This window comes from Phodopus roborovskii, unplaced genomic scaffold, assembly GCF_943737965.1.
Source record: "Phodopus roborovskii unplaced genomic scaffold, PHOROB, whole genome shotgun sequence".
NCBI lineage: Eukaryota > Metazoa > Chordata > Mammalia > Rodentia > Cricetidae > Phodopus > Phodopus roborovskii.
In genome coordinates this window covers 18067777-18088062 of record NW_026126514.1, presented here as the reverse complement: position 1 = coordinate 18088062, position 20286 = coordinate 18067777, and the positions used below count along the sequence as shown (strand labels likewise).

General features: G+C 42.2%; 2 protein-coding genes across 2 annotated transcripts in view; both read right to left on the bottom strand.

Moving 5' to 3' along the window:
- The window catches only part of Atl1 (atlastin GTPase 1), a 59419-nt gene extending 54366 nt beyond the window's left edge, over positions 1–5053 (bottom strand). Inside the window, exon 1 of the mRNA XM_051195938.1 lies at positions 4796–5053. Coding sequence (XP_051051895.1) covers positions 4796–4829 — 34 coding nt within the window. The 5' untranslated portion in view covers positions 4830–5053. The remainder of the gene's footprint in view (positions 1–4795) is intronic.
- LOC127230653 (translation initiation factor IF-2-like) lies at positions 4838–20282 on the bottom strand. The gene is made up of 2 exons (XM_051195939.1): positions 19765–20282; positions 4838–4981 (listed from the first exon to the last, which is right to left on the bottom strand). Exons 1-2 carry the CDS (start codon positions 20280–20282, stop codon positions 4942–4944), a joined length of 558 nt encoding a protein of 185 aa, XP_051051896.1. The 3' UTR covers positions 4838–4941.
- Between the last annotated feature and the right edge of the window lie 4 nt (positions 20283–20286).

Here is a 20286-nt window from a genome sequence, read left to right as displayed (position 1 = left end):
TCTGTATATATGTTTCTCATACTGGTTAATGAATAAAGCACTGTTGGCCAATAGGAAAGCAAGATAGGTGGGACTAGGAGACAAGGAGGACTCGAGGAAGTAGTGAGGAGGAGTCAACATGGAGAGACTGGGTTGAGCAGACGCCGGCCCCACTCCCCGGTAAGATGAGACCACGTAGAAATACTTAGATTAATAGAAATGGTTACTACTTAAGACAGAGCTAGCTGATAAGAAACAAGTAACTGGCCAACAGCATTATATCAAATACAGAATCTTTGTGTGTTATTTGGGGCTGGCGTGGTAGCAGGACCAGACCGGCAGCGGGGAAAACCTTACTCCTAACAGACAGAAGGCACTGGGAGGAAGAAGGGCGGAGTCTCTGGGGTCTCGGGCAGACACAGAGAAAAACAAGATGAATGTGCCATGTCACACATTCTGCCATAACAATCCTGACAGTGTGATCTGACACAGGTACTCCTTCAGTGTAAATGCCTGGTGCTGGGCATGCAGTCTTTTTGCTAGAGAGACATCAGCTCTGTTCTAGTCTAATTAAGCCCCATTTCACCAGACTGTTCTTTAGCTTCTTTGGCATTATCTGTGTTTCCAAAACACACAGAGGCAAGCTCATTTAAACACTCTGACTGCTGGTCATGCACAACGTCAGTTATGGGAATTACCTAAAGAATGTCTTTTCAGTCTTATCTGTGGTGTACAAACTCAGTTCACATGTTTCAAGATAGCAGGGGTTTCCTGGTTTCCAACATGACACACCTGGGTAGACATGGGAGAAAGTAGCTGCGTCCTCTGAGATAACCGGGAGTGGGAGTGACATCATGACCTTGCATCACACCTCTGAAAGCTTCTTCTAAATCAAGAGTTAGTCTTGACCTGGACTTTGATCTAAGACCCCAGAAACAGTGTTTTCTGATTGCATCACACTTGTTTACTTTGGTTTATTTTCTTTGGTCCCCTTGAAATTCTAACTTTACTCCCTGTACCCCCGACACACACAACCCTCATTTATTGGTTGTATTAGTGGTCTTTAGGCCTGATGACTTGCATTCACTCTATTTTTTAAATCTCAGTTTCTTTCATTCCCAAGCTTCAAGTATGCACATAGCAAACTTATTATAACTTCCACATCTTCCTTCTTCAATATTAACCCATTTACCATAGTTCTGATCATAACTGTATCATATCCATTTGTTGCTAATTTCTCTTCAAAAACAAAACCAGAAACATAAAACTTTCTAACCTAAAATTCTCACAAATGCCTTTTTTGCAAATAGACATTTCTTATATTTACTGTGATGCTAAGATGGTTTTTGTTTCAAAGCAGACCAAGTTAAAACTTTATTTCAAACATTTTTTGTATGGTATTATTTTACTGTCATTTTTGTCAAACTGTAGAAGACTAAACTCTTACATTGTATCTCAAGTTTTTGAGGAAGTTAAATAAACAGGAATAAGCAAACAGAAAGGTATACAGTGTTGCTCTGTTTGTGGTAGCTGTGGCTCCAGGCTCCACTGAAAGACTGCTTTCTGGGCTACTGTTTCTGATACTCATCTGTCCCCTTTACCTCCCACACTAGCGCACTTTATCTACTTTTCCAGTCCAAGGTGACTGAGTTTATAGAGCACTGATTTCTTCTACCAGCTTAGTCCTAGATAAGCTTGTTGTGATAGCATTTGGCATCTGTTTTAGCTTCTAGACCTCAGTAAATGGACTGTGGGAACAAGCAATTATGACTTAAGCCCTAGCTCTAGAACACAGAAAGTTCCTTAGGGTCTCTAATTTCAGATTTCCTAATCATTAAAACAACAATAATAATACCTACCTGCCTGTGAAAAGTTGCCTCTTATGTGCTTGCATATACTCAGATTACCTGCACGCAGATGGAGGTTCAGGGGGTAGACTCTCAGTTCTGCTCACACATGGGCTTCCCCATGGCCTCTCCAAGTATGGCCCTCAGCTCCACCTCCAACTCTGCTGGACAGCTCAAGTGTCTCTACTCACTAGCCTCCCTGGTTTCTGCAAGACCCAAAAGGCAGTGTTCCCTCAGTGAAAATAATCCTCATCTCAGAGTTCTACATGGACCTGAGCTTTTATGTACAGATTTGCAAATGCCTTTCTTGTTCTTTACTTGGGAGTCACTGCATTTCCCAAGTCTGGGTTATCTTCTGAACCCCCTTTTTCCTTTATAACATGTCTGACCATAGCTAGTTGAAAGGGCCACCGCACTGTTACCTAAGTATCAGCAAATTACTTTTCTCATAAGAGAAACCTGTGGCTTCTTATGAGAACATGTTTTCCCTACCTCACACCCCAACTCACTCATTTGTAAAAATACTCCACAGTATCATGCTACAAAAGGCAAATTAGAAGAAAACCCTAGTTTCTAACTACAGTTATCTAACTTATAGAATATATGACTTTAACTAGGTCATTTATCCTATCAGTGACTTCCTTTTTTTAAATCTGCATATTAGATAGTAAATACAATGATTTAAAAGGCTAAAGGCCAAATGGGGTAATTCAGATGAATGTGCATTGGAAATGCAGTCATGCAAAACTGCAGACAGAATCACCCATTTACTCAAAGAGGTGGTCTATGATAAAAGAATCTCCAATCGAGCTCCCAGATGGAAACACCGATCTATCACTTACTAGCCCTGCCATTTAACATAAAAAGTGATTATAGTGTTTACCTCACATGATGTTATTTCAATGATGTAAGCCTCTACTGCTACCATTAGGTACCTACTGTGTGCTAGGCACACAGTACTATACTAGGCACTGTATTAAAAAAAATGGAATTAAGGTAGGAATGGCCAACACCTTTGTTAAAATGTCTACCTCTACCTTGTATTAATAGCATTCCTAAGTAGTGGAGCACTCCCACAAGACATAAGGTTGCACTCCATAATTCCAGTGTTTATTTTCAATGGGAGTTTCCAGTGGACATATAATGACTGGCATTTTCCCTTCTAATTTATCACTTACATTTATATTGTTCTGATGACTTTGGAGTAAACTGTTTGGGAGATGATTCTATCAAACATAAATTATTTCTTAAAGTAACATCATAGAGGACCTGCTCCTCTGTCACCTACAGAACTAGTCAAAGGACAATTTTCTAGGCCCTACTTCAGACCCGTTGCCTCAAAACCCCTGGCTGGATACTGTGGGAACATTCAAACTTCCAATTTGTTCTTAGGCAAGTCCCACTCGAGAATGGCATATTGTGTGCCTGCAATCAAGAAACCTGCAATCAAATACTGAAGAATAATGAGCCAAAGTATAATAAAGAAGCATTCTTAGAATAAATCTTCACACCCCTGGCTTCTAGAAGGGTGGAGTCAACAATCCAATCCAGAGATGAAGACTAAAATCTGGGTTGAACATATGCACCTTCACCATGAATGGTTAAGAGTGTTCAGATTCCTATTCCTGAGCAAGAACTCAGGAAAAGGTCACTAGAGACCTTTACCCAAGATTTCAGAGGAAGCAAAGACTGTGCCTGCAATACTGAAATCCAGGCTTGACAATCTGGGAAAATGAAATCGCTTCTCCTAAATTTAGTCAACTACTGACTGCATGCTCCACCTCTGCACAGCAACCAGGAATCTAGGGTATTCTCGAAAATGTAAGCCTTGCTCACAGGAGTAGCTGGTCTTGTGGCCGCCACATTAACAGAAAGCAAGGAGGCATTATGATCTTTTGACAAAAGGAAACAGAAACAACCAACTAAAAGGTACATCCATCCTCTTGGTAAGACAGAAATAGAACTAGAGACAGAGAACCAAGGAATATTGACCTCCTAGTGGGCGTGAACTTTCAAAACAATAACAATGCAAACAGTAGAAGACAATGTCTCTCTATATACTACCTGTCAGTGGTTTGAGATCCACACTGGCTCCTATCATTAAATGTGTTTATAGGACTTTAGTTATGATGCTGATGAGCTAACCACTATGCCTGCAAGAAATTGGGGTTCAACCTGACAAGGCTGCTCAGGCTGCCTACACTCCTACAGATCTAGTCTGGAACAGCAGAGCGGGCGGGGCGCGGTTTCTCCCGCATCACTGCGTTCCTCTCTGCTCTGCCTGCGCGAGCACCGCCCACCCACTCGCGCGTGAACCCACTGGGCCCAGCCCTTCCTTAGGCCCGGTGCTGAATCATGAACCCAGAATTCCCCACAAGGTAAAAATCGAAGAACAAAGCCAGGCTTAAGGCTAGTTTGAATAATGTCCAGGTTGGGTAGCAGGCTAAAAACCCCAACTCTGCTCGCCTTCTTCCCTATTCTTCCACTAACCCCAAATTGAAATAAGAGTGCAGTGCTAGGGGCTCTCAGGAGGGTAACATTTCCCAGGCTGCTGAGCCCGCAGAGCAGCGTCCTAGCTTGAGCGCTCTGCCTCATTGTTCCACCGCCCGCCCGCCCAGAGCCCGCCAGCATGCGAATAAGCCCTTGCCCCAGAAAGCGGGTTGGGCTCTGCCTGTTCCAGATCGACCCTTTGCCCATCTTCGCCCACAACCACAGCCCTAGACCACCTTCTGTGCCAGCGTTCTAAAGCATCTCTAAGGCGGAGCCCAGAGTCCCTAGAGAAGCCGGGTGGGTGCTGTCCAAATGCTAGGAGGAGGCGGCGCGGGGATGGGGAAGGAGCCTCAGGCCCGGCCTGCACCAGGCTCAGCTCTGGTGACAGCGCGATTCCTCTGATCAAAGAGCAGTCTCCAGCTACAGAGGCAAGCACCCAGACCCCGTGAAGCATGCACGAGTTACCGATTGCGACTCACCCCAACTGTTTCTGTCCCTGCGGCTCTTGGCCATGGCGGTCTGTGGGATGGTGGTGGCTAGGCGCTGTCACTGCTCTTGTGGTCTTCTCCAGGGCCGCAGGTTGCTGGCAGTGAGAGGCTCTGTGCCCGCTCTGGGCGCAGTTCGCTCAGACTCTGAGGATGTTGCTGTGGCGCTGGTGGGAAGGACTGGGGAGGAAAAGGGAGGAGAAAGCGGATGAACCAAGCTCAGCATCACCAGCTGGAGTTCACACAAATACCAGCGTCACACCCTCTGTACCCTGGCCCACCCCCCAGACTGTGAAGACAGTGACAGACTATATATTGCAACATTTTCAACAGAAAACACAAACAAATAAACAGTACTCCCTCCGCCCACACCCTGTGCACACTCACAGAATTTAAAAGCATTATCTTAGTGACAGAAATACATAAGCCAGCATTATTGTGGCTTCTCCAATACACTCTAGCAACATTTTAACAAATTAAAGTACTCTCCATTACCCTCCAGGCACCTTTTAGGTTTCCATTTTAAAGATATGGTCATATTTTAAAAAGAGTATACCTTGCATTGTATACAAAGCAAATCTGAGTCTTAAAATTAGGCTAATTTAGATCGAAGTAAGCTAGAGATACATTGTAATCTGTAACTGGCTCAATGTCTAATGGAACATCTCCCCAAAGTTGCAAAGATAGTCTAAAGTTATATACAGTCTGACAGAAAACATGTGAAGTAAAATTAGGCTCCATCATCAGGATGGTACAATACACTTTGGCAGCCATAAAGGATACAGACAAATTTGAAGGAAAAGCAAAATGTAACACATACATACATACATACATACATACATACATACATACATAATATCATATTATGTTTCTGCCTCTGCCCAAACTTCAGTGTGGTCAGCACCCTCCAGACCCATCCCTTCACACTCTTTAGCCATGAGATCCTTTCACCTCACTCACCACCTCAGTTTGTCTTGCCCACACTCCACTGACCCACTCACTGCCAGCCTCTTAATGACCAGATCCATGGGCTTCACTTAAGGAATATTGCAAGCAGCTCCTCACTTTTGTCAAACCCATTTTCCCCTTTAGTGAAGTAATTTATGGGTAAATACTCTGAGATTGGGCATTACAAAAAAGCTTCGGTAAATGACTGTGCATATAGGATGTCTTCACTATGTCTTCAACTGTTGCCCAACGACTTCTCACCTAATAATTTCAGCAATCCTGGCATTTGTGTCTGACTTATTTTATATAATTATTTTAAGTGGAACTTTAAAAATAATTCTATAATTTCTTTTACATTTTACATTTAGCAGCTCTCTCAAACACACATGCACACACACGCACACATGTGCACATGCGCGCGCGCGCACACACACACACACACACACACACACACACACACACACACTGGGGTGGTTTGAATGAGCTATCTCCCAATAATCTTGGGCATTCAATTGGTGGCACTGTTTTGGTAAGCTTACCAGATGTGGCCTTGCTGGAAGAAGTATGTCACTGAGGGCAGGTTTGAAGAGGTTGCTTGATGCTTGCAGTTGGAAATGTGAACTCTTAGCTGCCATGTTTCCCAGCCCAAATGGAAACCCTTCCTTCCATAAGTTACCTTGGTCATTGTCTTAGTTAGGGTTTCTATTGCTGTGATGAAAATACTATGACCAAAGAGCAAGTTGAGCAGTAAAATATTTATTTGGCTGACTCTTCCACTCACTGTTCTTCATTAAGGAACTCAAATAGGGAAGAACCTGGAGGCATGAGCTGATGCAGAACCATGGAGGGGTGCTGCTTACTGGCTTGCCCCCCCCCCATGGCTTTCTCAGCTTGCTTTCTTATATAATCTAGGACCAAGGATGATCCCACATACAATGAGATGGGTCCTCCCCCATCAATCATTAATTTAGAAAATGCCCTACATCCAGATCTTATGGAGGCATTTTCTTAATTAAGGTTGCTTCTTTTGACATAACTCTTATCTTGTGTCAAAGTGACATAAAACTAGCCAGCACAGTCATTGTGTTATATCATAGCAACAACAACAACAACAAAAAGAACCATAGAGCCATGAACTCTTTAAAGACTGTTCATTGTTATCCCTACTTACTTTTTAAATGAACACGTAGATGTGTGCAGATGTTTGTGCCTGTAGAGGTCAGAGGGGATGTCTAGTGTTCTGTTTTATCACTCTCTGCTTACTCTATTGAGACATGGTCTGGCATTAAACCTGGGGCTCACCAATTAGGCTAGGCTGGCTGTTAGCAAGGCCTAAAGATGCTGCTGTCTCTCCCCTACCTGGCACAGGGGTTGTAGGCACCAATACCATTTTGGCTTTTTGCAAGATAGAGATTTGAACTTAGGTCATCATATGTGTACAGCAAGTGTTCTTTTCCACTGAGCCATCTCTTCAGTCCTCCTGCTCTTTTAATGTTCACAATTCCCCAGATTTAGCCAAAAAGAGCCTCTTTGAGTCTGCTTCTGTGTTTGTGACATTTGCCTAATTTGTTTTTGGCACTTCCTGATTTCTGGGTTCCCTGCTCTTACCCTGCCTCAGGACTGGAAGGGGACATTTCTCCTGGCAGCTCTGGGCTCCTTTCAGGCTGTGCTCCTGTTGCTAGAGTGCCACTGATTCTCAAGTCTGTCCCTTCTGGAATGCATTTCTGGAATAGTGTACTTATGACAGGATATTGCTACACTGCCCAGGATGGCCTTCAATCCCTAGTTTTCTTGATTACAACCCCTGAGCAATCCATTATAAGTATGCTACTGTTATACCTGGCTTTATTGTATTGTAATGTACTACAGTGCAGAGCAGTGCACTCTATTTTATTTTGAGACCGGGTTTCCTTCTACAGCCCTGGCTGTCCTGGAACTTGTTATATAGACCACCCTGGCCTTCAACTCAGAGATCTTCCTGCCTCTGACTCCTGTCCCTGGTTTCTGGCTTTTTATTTATTTTTAACCATAAACTTAATAAACCCCCAGGAAATACTTTAAATACTTGAAAATAAGCATAAAGTGTTACTTGCTATATTTATGTGCCAGTTATAACTGTAACTAGAAACAAATGAAATGCCCATACATTGAAGAGTGGTTGAATAAAATGTGATATATCTGCACAATGTACTAGTATGTGTCCTTAAAAATTCAGAAGATCATTATGAACTGTCAAAATTAATTTCCATCCATTTAAATGGAGGCTAGATCAAAGAACTAATAATATACACTCCCATAAAATTGAAAAGGCTGAATAATGTTTATATCTATCTATGCTATGAACATGGTAAAAATAAACCAGAAGGCAATGAGACATGCTGCTAATGGGACTAGGTGAATGGAAATGGCAGGAGGGGCTGAGGATACTGATATTCTCCAAGCACAGCTTGTGTACATAATTCTCTGACAGCCGTGACACTGTCATGGCTGGTTAGTAAACTAACCAGAATGTGGATGGAATTATTATTATTATTAACATTATTATTGGTTTTTCGAGACATGGTTTCTCTGTATTGCTTTGAAGCCTGTCCTGGAACTAGCTCTGTAGACCAGGCTGGACTGGAACTCACACCTGCCTCTGCCTCCCGAGTGCTGGGATTAAAGGCATCCACCACCAATGCCCGTTGGATGAAATTATTTTTACACCTTGGTTAAGATCAGGTACAAAATGTGGAAGGAACTAAAGTCCAACTATAAAACTCCATTTAAAATAAGAATGTAGGCCAGCAACATGGTTCAGTAGGTAAAGACGCTTGCTGCCAAGCCTGACAGCCTGGGTTCAATCCTCGAACCCAAATGGTAGCTAAAACCTCTTAAGAGGTTCTATATGTCTTAAGTGAGCACATGCAAATGGCCAGGAGGGCCTGACATGATGACATCTTCACTCATTACAGAAATGCAAAACCACATGGTACTACTTCTCATCTTGAGTGACTATAACCAAAAGAGGCAACAGAAAGCACTTACAAGAATGTGGACTAGCCCTTCACACACTACAGGTGGAAACAGAAAATGCTGCAGCAACATGAGAAAGAAGTCTGATACTTCCTCAAACCAAACAGGACTACTGTGTGTATCCCAAAGCAGTTACAAAGGAAATCCACACAGAAGCTTGGATAGTAATGTTAGTGTTAATAATGTTAAAAAGTAGAAGCAACCTGTGGTATTTGAAAGAAAATGACCTCCACTGGCTCAGAAAGTGGCACTAGAAGGAGGCGTGTTCTTGGAGTAGTGAGGCCTTGTCGGAGGAAGTGTGTCACTAGGGTGGACTTTGGGATTTCAAATGTTCAAGCCAGGCCCACCGTCACTCTCTCCCTTTTGCGTGCCAAGCCACATACGGAACTCTCAGCTGCCTCTCTAGTGTCAGGTCTGCCTGCACGCTGCCATGCTTTCCACCATGATGATAATGGACTAAACCAATTAAATGTTTTCCTTTATAGCAGCTGTCATGGTCATGGTGTCTCTCCACAGCAATAAAACCCTAACTAAGACTGTTGTGGGATATTTGCTTGCACACGTGAAGATGTGTCTATGTTTTGCCTCACCTGCCTAAGGCACCTGACTGGTTGAATACAGACCTGAATGGCCAATAGATAGGCAGGTGAGAATAAGCAGGACTTCTGGGCAGAGAGAGGAACTCAGGGTTGGGATCTGGTATAGCAGGAGACACAGCAAAACACAAGAGAGAGTCAGGTGTACAGAATGGAGAAGAGGTAAAAAAGCCACATGGTAAAATGTAGATTAATAGAAACAGGTTAATTTAGGAGAGCTAGTTGGGAACAAGCCTAAGCTAAAGGCCAAGCTTTCATAATTAATAATAAGTCTCTGTGTCATTATTTGGGGGCTGGTAGTCCAAAGTAGTTCCAACAAGAAAGACTCGCTGCACAAGTCAAATGCCAAATAACTAATGGGTAAACAAATGTGGTATATCCATACAATGGAATACTATTTGGTCATAAGGATACTGATACATACACAACATTAATAACTTTGAGGTAAAGCTCTTGTACCTCTAACATCTTATTCTATAAACTGTTTTCTACCCTGTCCTCAATTATTTTTCTTCAATTGGCTCCTTTTCACATTCATTTTGCCTTATAATAAATAAACTCCTCCCTAAGTCAGGAGTTTTCCATCATTGATGCCCACACTTATGGTCTCCCTCTGTATTATAGAGTCTATGATATACTATGTCATAGAGTCCTTAACAAGCAGTTTTGAAGAAGTATTTGTATTGACTAACATGATTTTGCATGTATCTCAAAAAAGGTTTAAATAAAATAGGATAGTACTTTCATATGAAAATTTGTTTGAAGACAGGTTGACCTTGGCTAACTCAGCAGCTCAACATAGCATAGATTATACTAGTTAGGAAGTAAATTGGGCTGCTGTAAAACAAATTCTAGTGGTTTAATCAGAAAATTATTTCCCTCTAATGGAACAACATGAACATCAAACATGATGCCTTCAAAAGAAGACCAAGATTTGTACTTTCTTCCATACTTTACTTGAGATTTTCAATGTATGATGCAGGCTACCTGTTCTAGCTTGAGCATCAACATACTTATTCTAACTAATGTGAGCATTAAGAGGGATCCAGATGCAGTTTCTCTCTTTGTGAAACAATAACCAACTTCCCTGTAGTAATTAGGACCAGTAACACCAATCTACAACATCCCTTCTCTCGTCTGTTGATTCTGTGGCCCAAAGACCAAGGAACAGACATGGTAGTAGCTTCAGTCCCCCACTCTGCCCCCAAGTTAATAGAATTATAACTTATTATATAAGGAAAAATATCTGTTCCTTATCCAGTTTGGCCTCCAAACCCACCAAGGCCAGTGTGTAGAGACAAAATTATAGAAAATAAGTTATAAAGACAAAAATTGTCCAAGAATTATTAGGAACGAGAGCAATGATACTTCTATCCCTTGGTTCACAGGTCCATGAGTTCTGATCATGGAATATATATGGCAAAATATGAATACTGGGTTAATTTGTATGCCATATCTTCATGGGGGCCACATCTCAGTCAGCACATCCCCCTCCATTATATCAAATTAGTCATTTCTGACTCATAGGTATGAGGCCAAAGCACCTAACTCTACAGGCAGGACTATACTGACACACTACATTCTTAGCAAACTCCACTTCTGTTTGTGCTGTTTGTGACAATGATACATGGAGATGAAACAAGGTATTCATGGGTTATGATACTAGAAGGAGCTTTATGTACAGAAAAGACAAACACTGCAATATATATGTATTTCTATGGAGGTAAATTGCCTTTCCCACCAACATAGAAAAGATCCGGTACAATTAAATTGCCATCAGATGGCTGGCTGATCTAGGTAAAAGTATCAGACTTCAGTCTCTGTAATGGCCTCTGCTATAAGCAGGTTAAACACTCCATAATGCCAAAACCTGAATTATACTTGGCAAGCAAAAATCCATACTATTAAGTCCATTATTTAGTGTAAGTTCCTATTGCCATATGGGACAACTAAGCAAGCACCACAGTGACTGGGGCAAAGAGACCAGCTGGCTGACATCTACAGAACAGCTCATCTGGAAGAATCACTTATCAGGGTGGAGACCCTCGGGTGGGGAATAATTTTCATATTCTGTGAAATATTAATAATCCACAATACTTTATCTACTGACTTCCTTAATTTTAATCTTCTTCTTTCCAAGTCACTGACCAACCTACTACCTACTCTGCATAAATCAATATTGATTCATACCTCAGGCCAATTCTCCATCCTAACAAAAAGGTCAATAAAATGTACTATTCAACGTTGTACCCACTGGGAGAATTTCTCTTCACTGTCATTCCTCTTTGTGGAATCGAGCCATAAATCAGCATCAAGCTACTTCACATTGATGCTAACACAGAATGCTGACTGTTAATAAACCAGCCTGCACACACTCTTCCTCCACTAAATGACCCCGAACCCCAATCTGTCAGTAGAAGAAAAGGGGTAGGGGTGGGGGCGAGGAGGGTAGATGCCATGGAGGTTTGTCAGAAATGTACCTGTGCTTCCAGATCTACCAAGCTTTTCCACTATATACTATTCCATTCAACAATGGAGTTCTGATTCCTGCATTTATAATTTAGTAAACTAGATAACATAGTTTCTAAAGAACACTTTATGTCACAGTCATTTAGTGTCCCATAGTCTGGTGCTAAGTATCTACCAAATGCCTGGTAGTGTAAGTCAAGAGTCAGCCTTTAGTGGTGCAGAAGTCACAGATTCGGCATGCACATATTCCAAAATCCTAAATCATATCTTTAGTGCTACAATTCTCATTTTAGGTTTGCAAAAAACTCCATATGAATTTGTGTTTACCATTAGGTCTGCTGAGACCTATAGCCCATGTATCAAAGTATTGTATGCCATAGCATGGGTCATCAGCCAGGTGTTACGTTGTTCGAGGTCCCATGAAAACTGGCAGTTGTGTATTAAGAGGGAAAGGTCAGAGAGCAATAAGCGTAGTATATTGTTTTCAAAATCCACAAAGGACAACTGAGCACATCAAATCATCCTCTGAGATGGACAGATTTCACCGATTTGCTAGGACCACGAGGATTGATGTGTCATCCTCTGACATGTTTTTATTTTAAGGAATGAGTTAAAATAATTTTGCTCAGTTGGTCCCAAACTCCTAGACTCAAGAATCTTCTGCCTTAAGTTTCTAATTAGCCATGACTATAAGTATGGGATCACATCTGCCTTAATGGTCTTTCTAAAGTATGTAGGATGGTAGATACTTCCTGTTTCTATTTATATAATAGAATCAAAATAATAAACTGCCATGATGTTCTTCTAGATAGGGAGGAAACAAAGGTCAGTCTAGAATTACACTGTGTCACTGAGCAGAAGAGGTAGGCACAACCTCAGGAAAGCAAAGTGCTTCAGATTATCCTTATATAAGAAGAACTAAAAAGGCTAGTACATTCTGGGTTTCAAGTCAGCAGCCAGGCTCAGCCCACAAAGTTTATGTTTACTGGCTATAGAAAAGGGTTCTAAGTGCAGTATTACAAGTTAATTGGTACCAACATGTAGCTGACTGTTCATGTTTGTATGTAGTGCACATGTGTGCACAGGTACAGGCAAGCCTCCCTGTTTTCTCACTTATGAGTGTACATGCATGTGGAGGCCAGGGATTGACAATTTCTTCCTCAATTACTTCTTGGCCTTTTATTTTCTTGAGGCAGTGTCTCTCACTGAACCTCAAGCTCACTATTTCAACTGAACTGGCTGGCCAGCAAGCCCCTCTGCCTGGAGTTACAGGAGATACCACCATGCATGGCTTTCAGATGGGTGCAGGAGACATGAACTAAGGTTGTGATATTTGCTCAGCAAGTACTTTACCTTTAGAGGTATGGTGATACTTTGTTTATGATCTAACACACAAAGCTTGCCTGAAGATCAGAGTGCAAAGCTAGCCACACTAGTTAGCCATAGAGGCCCATAAGTGGTGGTACAGACCTTCAATCCCAGGACTTGGAAGGCAGAGGCAGAGGGATCTCTGTGAGTTCTAGGCCACCCTGGGCTAGAGATTGAGAGAGATGCACTCTGAGGAACAGTGTGGCCTGAGGAGCAGTGCAGTCTGAGGACAGGATAGCCCCTTTGGTCAGTATTGGTAGGTATGAGAACTCTCTAGTGGCTGGCCACTTTATTTTTCTGATCTCAGCATTGACCCAATATCTGACTCTAGTTTTTATTATTAAGAACAATTAGAATTTGTCCTCCATCAAGGTATCTCCTCTGAAACTGGTGATTTTATTTTCTTTTTAAATAATTCACAAACATCTCCAAAGCTAATTTGTCTATTTGGGATGGTTTGGAAGTGTCCACCAAAGTCCATATGTTGGAAATTTAATCTCTATTGTAACCATGTCATAAGATAGGCCCTTTAAGTGATGATTATGTCATGAAAGCTGGGTCCACTTAAAATCTTTAATGATGAGCTTCCCTCATCTACATATTTCACACTAAAGTTCTGGTCCTCCTGCCTTCTGGTAAGTGATAATGTAACCAGAGGTTTTGTCAGAGGCTAACACTTTGATATTGAACCATGTGGCTTTGAGAACTAAGAGATATCAATTCTCGGTCCGTGGTATTCTGTAATAGCAACATAAAATGGACCAAGACACTACTGTGAATGGACCAAACAGATATGTTAAAAGACAAATACCTCTGTCTCTCAGATTATTTTTTTTATTTTATTTTACTTAATGTGTATTTTGCCTGCATGTATGGTGCCCGTAAAGAGAGTGTTGTATCCCCTGGAATGGAGTTATAGATGGTGAGCCATCATGTGGGTGCTGGAAAACAACCCTCAGTCTTCGGAAAGAGCAGCCAGTGCTCTTACTCTGAGAACTGTCCCTCTAGCCCCATCTCAGATTTTTAACCACTGTACTAATGTTTTTCAGATCTTTAATGGTGACACTGAATAATTTCCCAAATGATAAAGTTTAATTTGATTTTCCACGTTAGACACAGGGGTCACACTGCTTCTATCAGTCCTACAATTTCACATCCCTAAGTCTCTTGCTGAGTTTCCTCCGTACAGTGTACACATTCTCAGATACATTTTATAACTTGGAAAATAACCTCAGCATTTATGGTTGCTTCTTGTAGACCTTTCATGAAAGCCATTAGGGCTACTCCATACTATAGAATACCAAGAATACCATTGTTTCATGTTCCTCTGCAGGTTTTCCACAATTCATCACCAGACAGGTAGCACCATCCCTGAATGCAATCTCAAGGATCTTTCTTTCTGAGACTATTTCCAACTTACTTAATTTTATCAATCATGGTTTGGAGAGGAAAAAAAGTCATAAAGTGAAGCGAATGAAGAACTCCGAATGAAAGTAAAGACAGGATTAGGTAATCAAGAAGTCAGTGTCCCTCCTCCCTGGGTGTATACTTGAACCAAAGACCTGTTGCTCCATCTTGGTGGCACCTGTGTGTGACATGGAGTACTCCTCCAGTGCCCACCTTTCATCCTCTAGTCTCATGATATTCATCTGGGCATGTCTGTACATAAGCAATGCAACAGCTGGGCCACCCATGTCCACCTATCGTCCCTAGCAAACACCTTAGGTATGCCAGAATTTCTTATAGTATGACACCCCCTGGAGGTACCCTTGCCTTGCTGGGGTTATTTATTGCTTAGTTTATTTGTCAACTTAACTTCTTCCAAGTCCAAGCAGCCACCTTCTCCGGACCCCTGGAGTATAGGACTCAGGAGGGTGGCAGTGCAATCACAGACCCCATCCTAATTGCTGAGCTTGGAGTAGGTTCCTGTCCACAAGGGCAGGAATTTCTACAGTGGCTAATTTAAGGGGAGTTGAGGGACCCCCCCCATCGTCTTGTGCTATGAAGTTTTAAATTATTGACTTTGTACAATCTGCTGCTAACTCTGAAAGTTAGGGTTAGGGACACAGTCTCAAGGCCTTGATTTAATTTTGCAGTTGTGTTTCTGTTGTGAGTGTGGGGATGGGAGTTGTTTCATGAGGTGTCTGGAGGTCTTATTTTTCTTATACAGATATTTTAATTATATTTAATTATTTAATATATACATATATTATATATACATATATTATAAACACATATTAAGAAGGCATAGTGAACAGCTAGTAAAACGGCTCAGTGGTTAAGAGCACTTGCTGACCTTGCAAAGAATCAGGGTTCAATTCCTAACACACAAATTGTGGCTTACAACTGGCTGTAACTCCAATTCCAGGGATCCATCCCTCTTCTGGCCTCTCTGGGCACCAGAAACAAAAGGAAACCTTGTTGGAACCCTACAGGAGATGTAACTGGGCCAGACATGATGGTGCACACCTTTAAATCCAACACTAAGGAAGCAGGTCTCTGTGAGTTTGAGGCCAATTTGCTCTACATAATGAGTTTCAAGACAGTCAGGGATATGTATATGTATGCATGTGCACATACATACATACATACATACATACATACATACATACATACATGCACATATAAAGAGAGAGACCTTGTCTCAAAAGATGGGGAGGAGGAGCTGTAAGATAGGGCCTTAGCCAGGCACCGTGGCCTCCTCTGCTCATAAGTCTAGCCCATCTGATACACAGGCAACCCTTAGATACACTTTTTAAACTTTACCTGTTACAAAGTGAATTACTTGTAATTTGTTTTCTTTTTTATCTACTGAATTTTCAGACAGAACAATTTGTGAGCCAAATACAGAAGGAAACCCTTCTGCCAATCTCAATATACTCTCCTAAACCACCCTCTGGATAAAAGCTAATGGAAACAGCTTCTTAGCATATCCACAGATCAATTCCAGTTGTATTACCTGTGAATTGCTTTCACATCTTCTAAAAACTCTCATCACAATGACTAGTTCTTAATTCTAAATAAGGCCCATGCTCTTTTGCTAGCCAGGACAAACTATAAGAATCATCCTATACTTTGAAAATATAATTTTCTCCTTAACATACAGAGGTCGTAACAAGAGTGATTTAATGTCAATTATTTAAAAAGTCAGATCATAATTGCTATAATGTCTTCTGACAACTGATTGGTTGATATTTAACAAATCTAAGGAGCTTTTTGTTTAAACATATAAAAATACTCTGCACAACTGGTTTATATTGAAAGATGTATTAAGAGACCATACTGCAGCTGGGCACACCTTTAATCCCAACACTCTCGAAACAGAGACAGCTGGTCCTCTGTGAGTTCCATGCCAGCCAAGACTACACAACAACATCCTGTCTCAAACACCCGAGGGCGAAGCAAGGAAGGGATGGCTTGAGATATTATTTTGCTAAAATCTATATGTTCTAGAGACTGTGTAGCCCTGGCTAGCCTGAACTCAGTAATTAGACCAGGCTGACCTTGGAACTAACAGAGATCTGCCTGCCTCTGTCTCCTGAGTGCTGGGATTAAAGGTGGGAGCCACCACCACATTCAGCAGCCAAATTTTAGGATTTTGATTAGCTAGTTTTTCTTGGATAATACATTTGAACCTGGCCAGGCGGTGTTGGTGTATGCCTTTAGTCCCAGCACTTGGGAGGCAGAGGCAAGTGGATCTCTGTGAGTTCAAGGCCAGCCTGGCCTGCAGAGCTAGTTCTAGGACAGCCAAGGCTGTAACACAGAACAACCCTGTCTTGAAAACCCAAAAACATAAATAAATAAATTTGAACCTTAGCTACATAAAACATAAAAAAATCCCAAGGCTTTGATTTTTGTTGTCATTTAGTCTTGGCTAAAATTAAAGTTGACTCTAGAGATCACCAATCACAACTAGCAATTTACTGATGAAGATTAAAAGAGGGGAAAACAGAATAAGCATACAGTAAACTACTACAGTGTGTTACATGGAACAGAGCAAAAAGCTGGCTCTGATGGCCTGAGCTTGATCTACATGGTAGGAAGACAAAATGAACTCCCACAAGTTATCCTGCAAACTACACACAAATAGACACCCCATGGCATTAGCACTGGCCCCCTGAAATAAGTAAATTGTATCAAAAATAAAAAATTTTAAAGCTGGAAAACATTTACAAGTCAAGTATTATAGAACTATATATGTATGTGTTGTGTATGTATGCATATATATAGGCATATATATGTATATATATATATGTTTTAGATGACCTATTAAGTCATTTTTTTTCTTATTCCATATAATAAAACTGAGAAATTTTAAGAATGTTAGCTACAATAATTTTCTATTATGTAACTTTCAACCTTGAAATTGTATGCATAATTATTTAATATACAAATTAAACCTACTTAGAGTTTGTTTATAAGTAGATTGAATTTAAATTTCTTTACCAAACAACCTATGTTACTGATCTTACTAAAATTAACTCAGCTAGTTCTGAAAAAAAAAATCTTTAAAATTCTTTTGGAGTTAGTATAAAGCAAATGTTTTCCTGTTTGCATCATCTCTGGTACAAGTAAAATAATGATTATTGCAGACACTATTTTTAACCACCAGGCAGGATCTTGGCTTTCAGTGCTACCCATTTCTTGGTTGATGGTCAAGGCATATGGATCTGCCATTACTGGCAACATAAAATATCTTCACTTGTGACTTCAAGCTTTTTATTACCTAATTTATTTCAAATACTGTGTTTCAAAAATACTTCACCTAAAGGGTTTTCACAGGATATTTATCCTTGTCTCAAAACTGAGTTGGAGTTTCCACTTTGTGAAGGCTCAGGAGGGAAATTTTCTGAGGTGTTAGCATCAGGGAAAGATCTGCCTCTCTTGATCAATTTGTTCATCTATTGCAAAAACAAACAAAACCCACCGGCAAATCTACTTTTTTTTTTTTTTTTTTTTTTTTTTTTTTGTTGCATTGTTCTGGTTTCCTGTTTTCCCCCCTTTTAAAATTCCATGCAGTTTCCTCTCACTTATTTTTATCTTGTGTAAAAATAAGTATTCTGTGTGAGTTGACTGGAACTCTCTAAGGGATTATGCAGACATAATCAAAGCAAATACCTTTCCTGTTAGAGAAAGGATCAATGCTCCCTTTTGACCCCAAGGGTGGAAGGGTGCTTTCCCATCGTACAATGCCCACCCTCCAAGTTTACCTGACTATTCTGGGGACAGTCTGGTGGAGGGCCCTCACCCATGAATGCTTGACAATGGCTCTAGTCCCAGAGTGAGTAAGGGTGGGTTTGACTGCAAGGCCAACATACATCCATGATAGAAAACAAGTACTAAGATACCAATAGAACATTTGAAGAGATTTTGAGTCATCGAAGCCAAAAGTATGTGCCCACTAAAACAAGTGCCAAGAAGCTTTGAAAGACAGAACTGTTCCTCAGCAAGTCCTTTTTTCAAGGCAGCACACACACAGGCTTTGTCCCTGGAGCATGTAAGTCTGGGCTTTTCTTATGTTCCCTAAATAAGTGCCCTTTGTGTAGGGAACACAAGAAAATGCATACATTCCCTGTTCTGTTAGGTGTTAATTTGATTTCTTCACTTATTGACTGTAAGAAGTGCATTTCTCAAAACAGAATTGGATTGTATCTGGAGCCACATGTTGTCTGAAACTTGTTTTGTTGTAATTTTCAGTCACTAAACAGACAGTAGCATGTATTAACCTGGTTTTCCTAATTTTTATTTAATTTTGTTTTGCCTGCATGAATGTCTGTGCACCATGCCCACGCCCCATGCCTACAGAGAGGCCAAGAAAACTCAGACTTATAGTTGTTAGCAGCCATGCAGGAGCTGCAAATCAACCCAGGTCCTCTGTAGAGTAGCTGGTGTTCTTAACCACTGAGCTATCTTTCCAGTCCTTAATCTGGTGTTTCTGCTGGAAAATCTCTGCAGGATTCTAGAAATAATTTTACCAATCTACCTAAAGATGGTAACTTGCTTTCTACCTTCAGAACAAGGTAAATCGCTTCTCTTGATTCCTGCTCAATAGTCTGTGTATTGCTAAACGGCTCAAAACCTCTTACAATTGATAATCCTCTTTACAACCCTGTTTATAAAAAAAAAAAAAAAAAAAAAAAAAAAAAAGCTTTACAAGCATTTCTCGGGTGTCAAATGCAAAAACCTTATCCTCTTCCAACTACAGATAAGGACACCGAGATGTTGCAAAGTATGCCTTGTCCCTGATCACCTCCTTTGGAAGTGCTGGAGCCAAAACCAGACCAAGGTCCCTTAGCTTTGTCTTAGCATCTCCAGAACTCCTGGACCGTTTAAAGTTGCAATACTGCGGCTGTGTTCAGAGACCACTGGAACTTCGTAGGAAGTGGGGGTTTTCAGAAGTGGCTCGGGAAACCCGGGTGGAAGACAGGTTGTGCAGGTGTGCGGTCCAGCCTCAGAACTGGTACCACCGGGAAGAACAGTCTGTAAAACAGGAAGGTGCAGTCGGGTGTGCCGGCGTTTAGTTAAGCCGGCACTCCCCCACCTTCTTCCCGGGCGGCCTCAGTTTACCTTGACCATGTGGCACTAGGAGGACAGCGCTCCCTTGGCGGCCTCCGTGCAGGCCCTCCTCCTCTCGGCCCTCTGGCAACCGGACGAATCCCGGCCAGGCCTGGGCGGGTCCGAAGCCCCGAGCGCCCCGCAAGCCGCTGGGAGGCGGGGCGCGACGGCGGCGAGGGTGTCGTGCGCTCAGCGGGCCTCAGGGCGGCACTCTGGGCCCGCGGCCTGCGCTCTCGGGCGGGCCGGCTCGATCCACGGCGGCCGCGAACGTGTCTCCCGGTGACGCAGCCGCGGGTGGGGAACGTGGTGCGGTGGCGGCGGCGTGGACGACCGCGCACAGCCGTCTCCGAGAGGACGCGGATCTCCCGACGCGGCGCTCGCTCGGCAGGGAACGGGCGGCCCCTCGGGTGCGGACGGCTCGGGGCCTGGCGGGGCCGGGGAGGCCCGGAGGCCGCCGGGGTCGCGGCCCGTGACGCCCCCGCGCTCGCTCTCGCGGGTGCAGGCGCAGCTGCGCGCCGCGGAGGCTCCATGTTG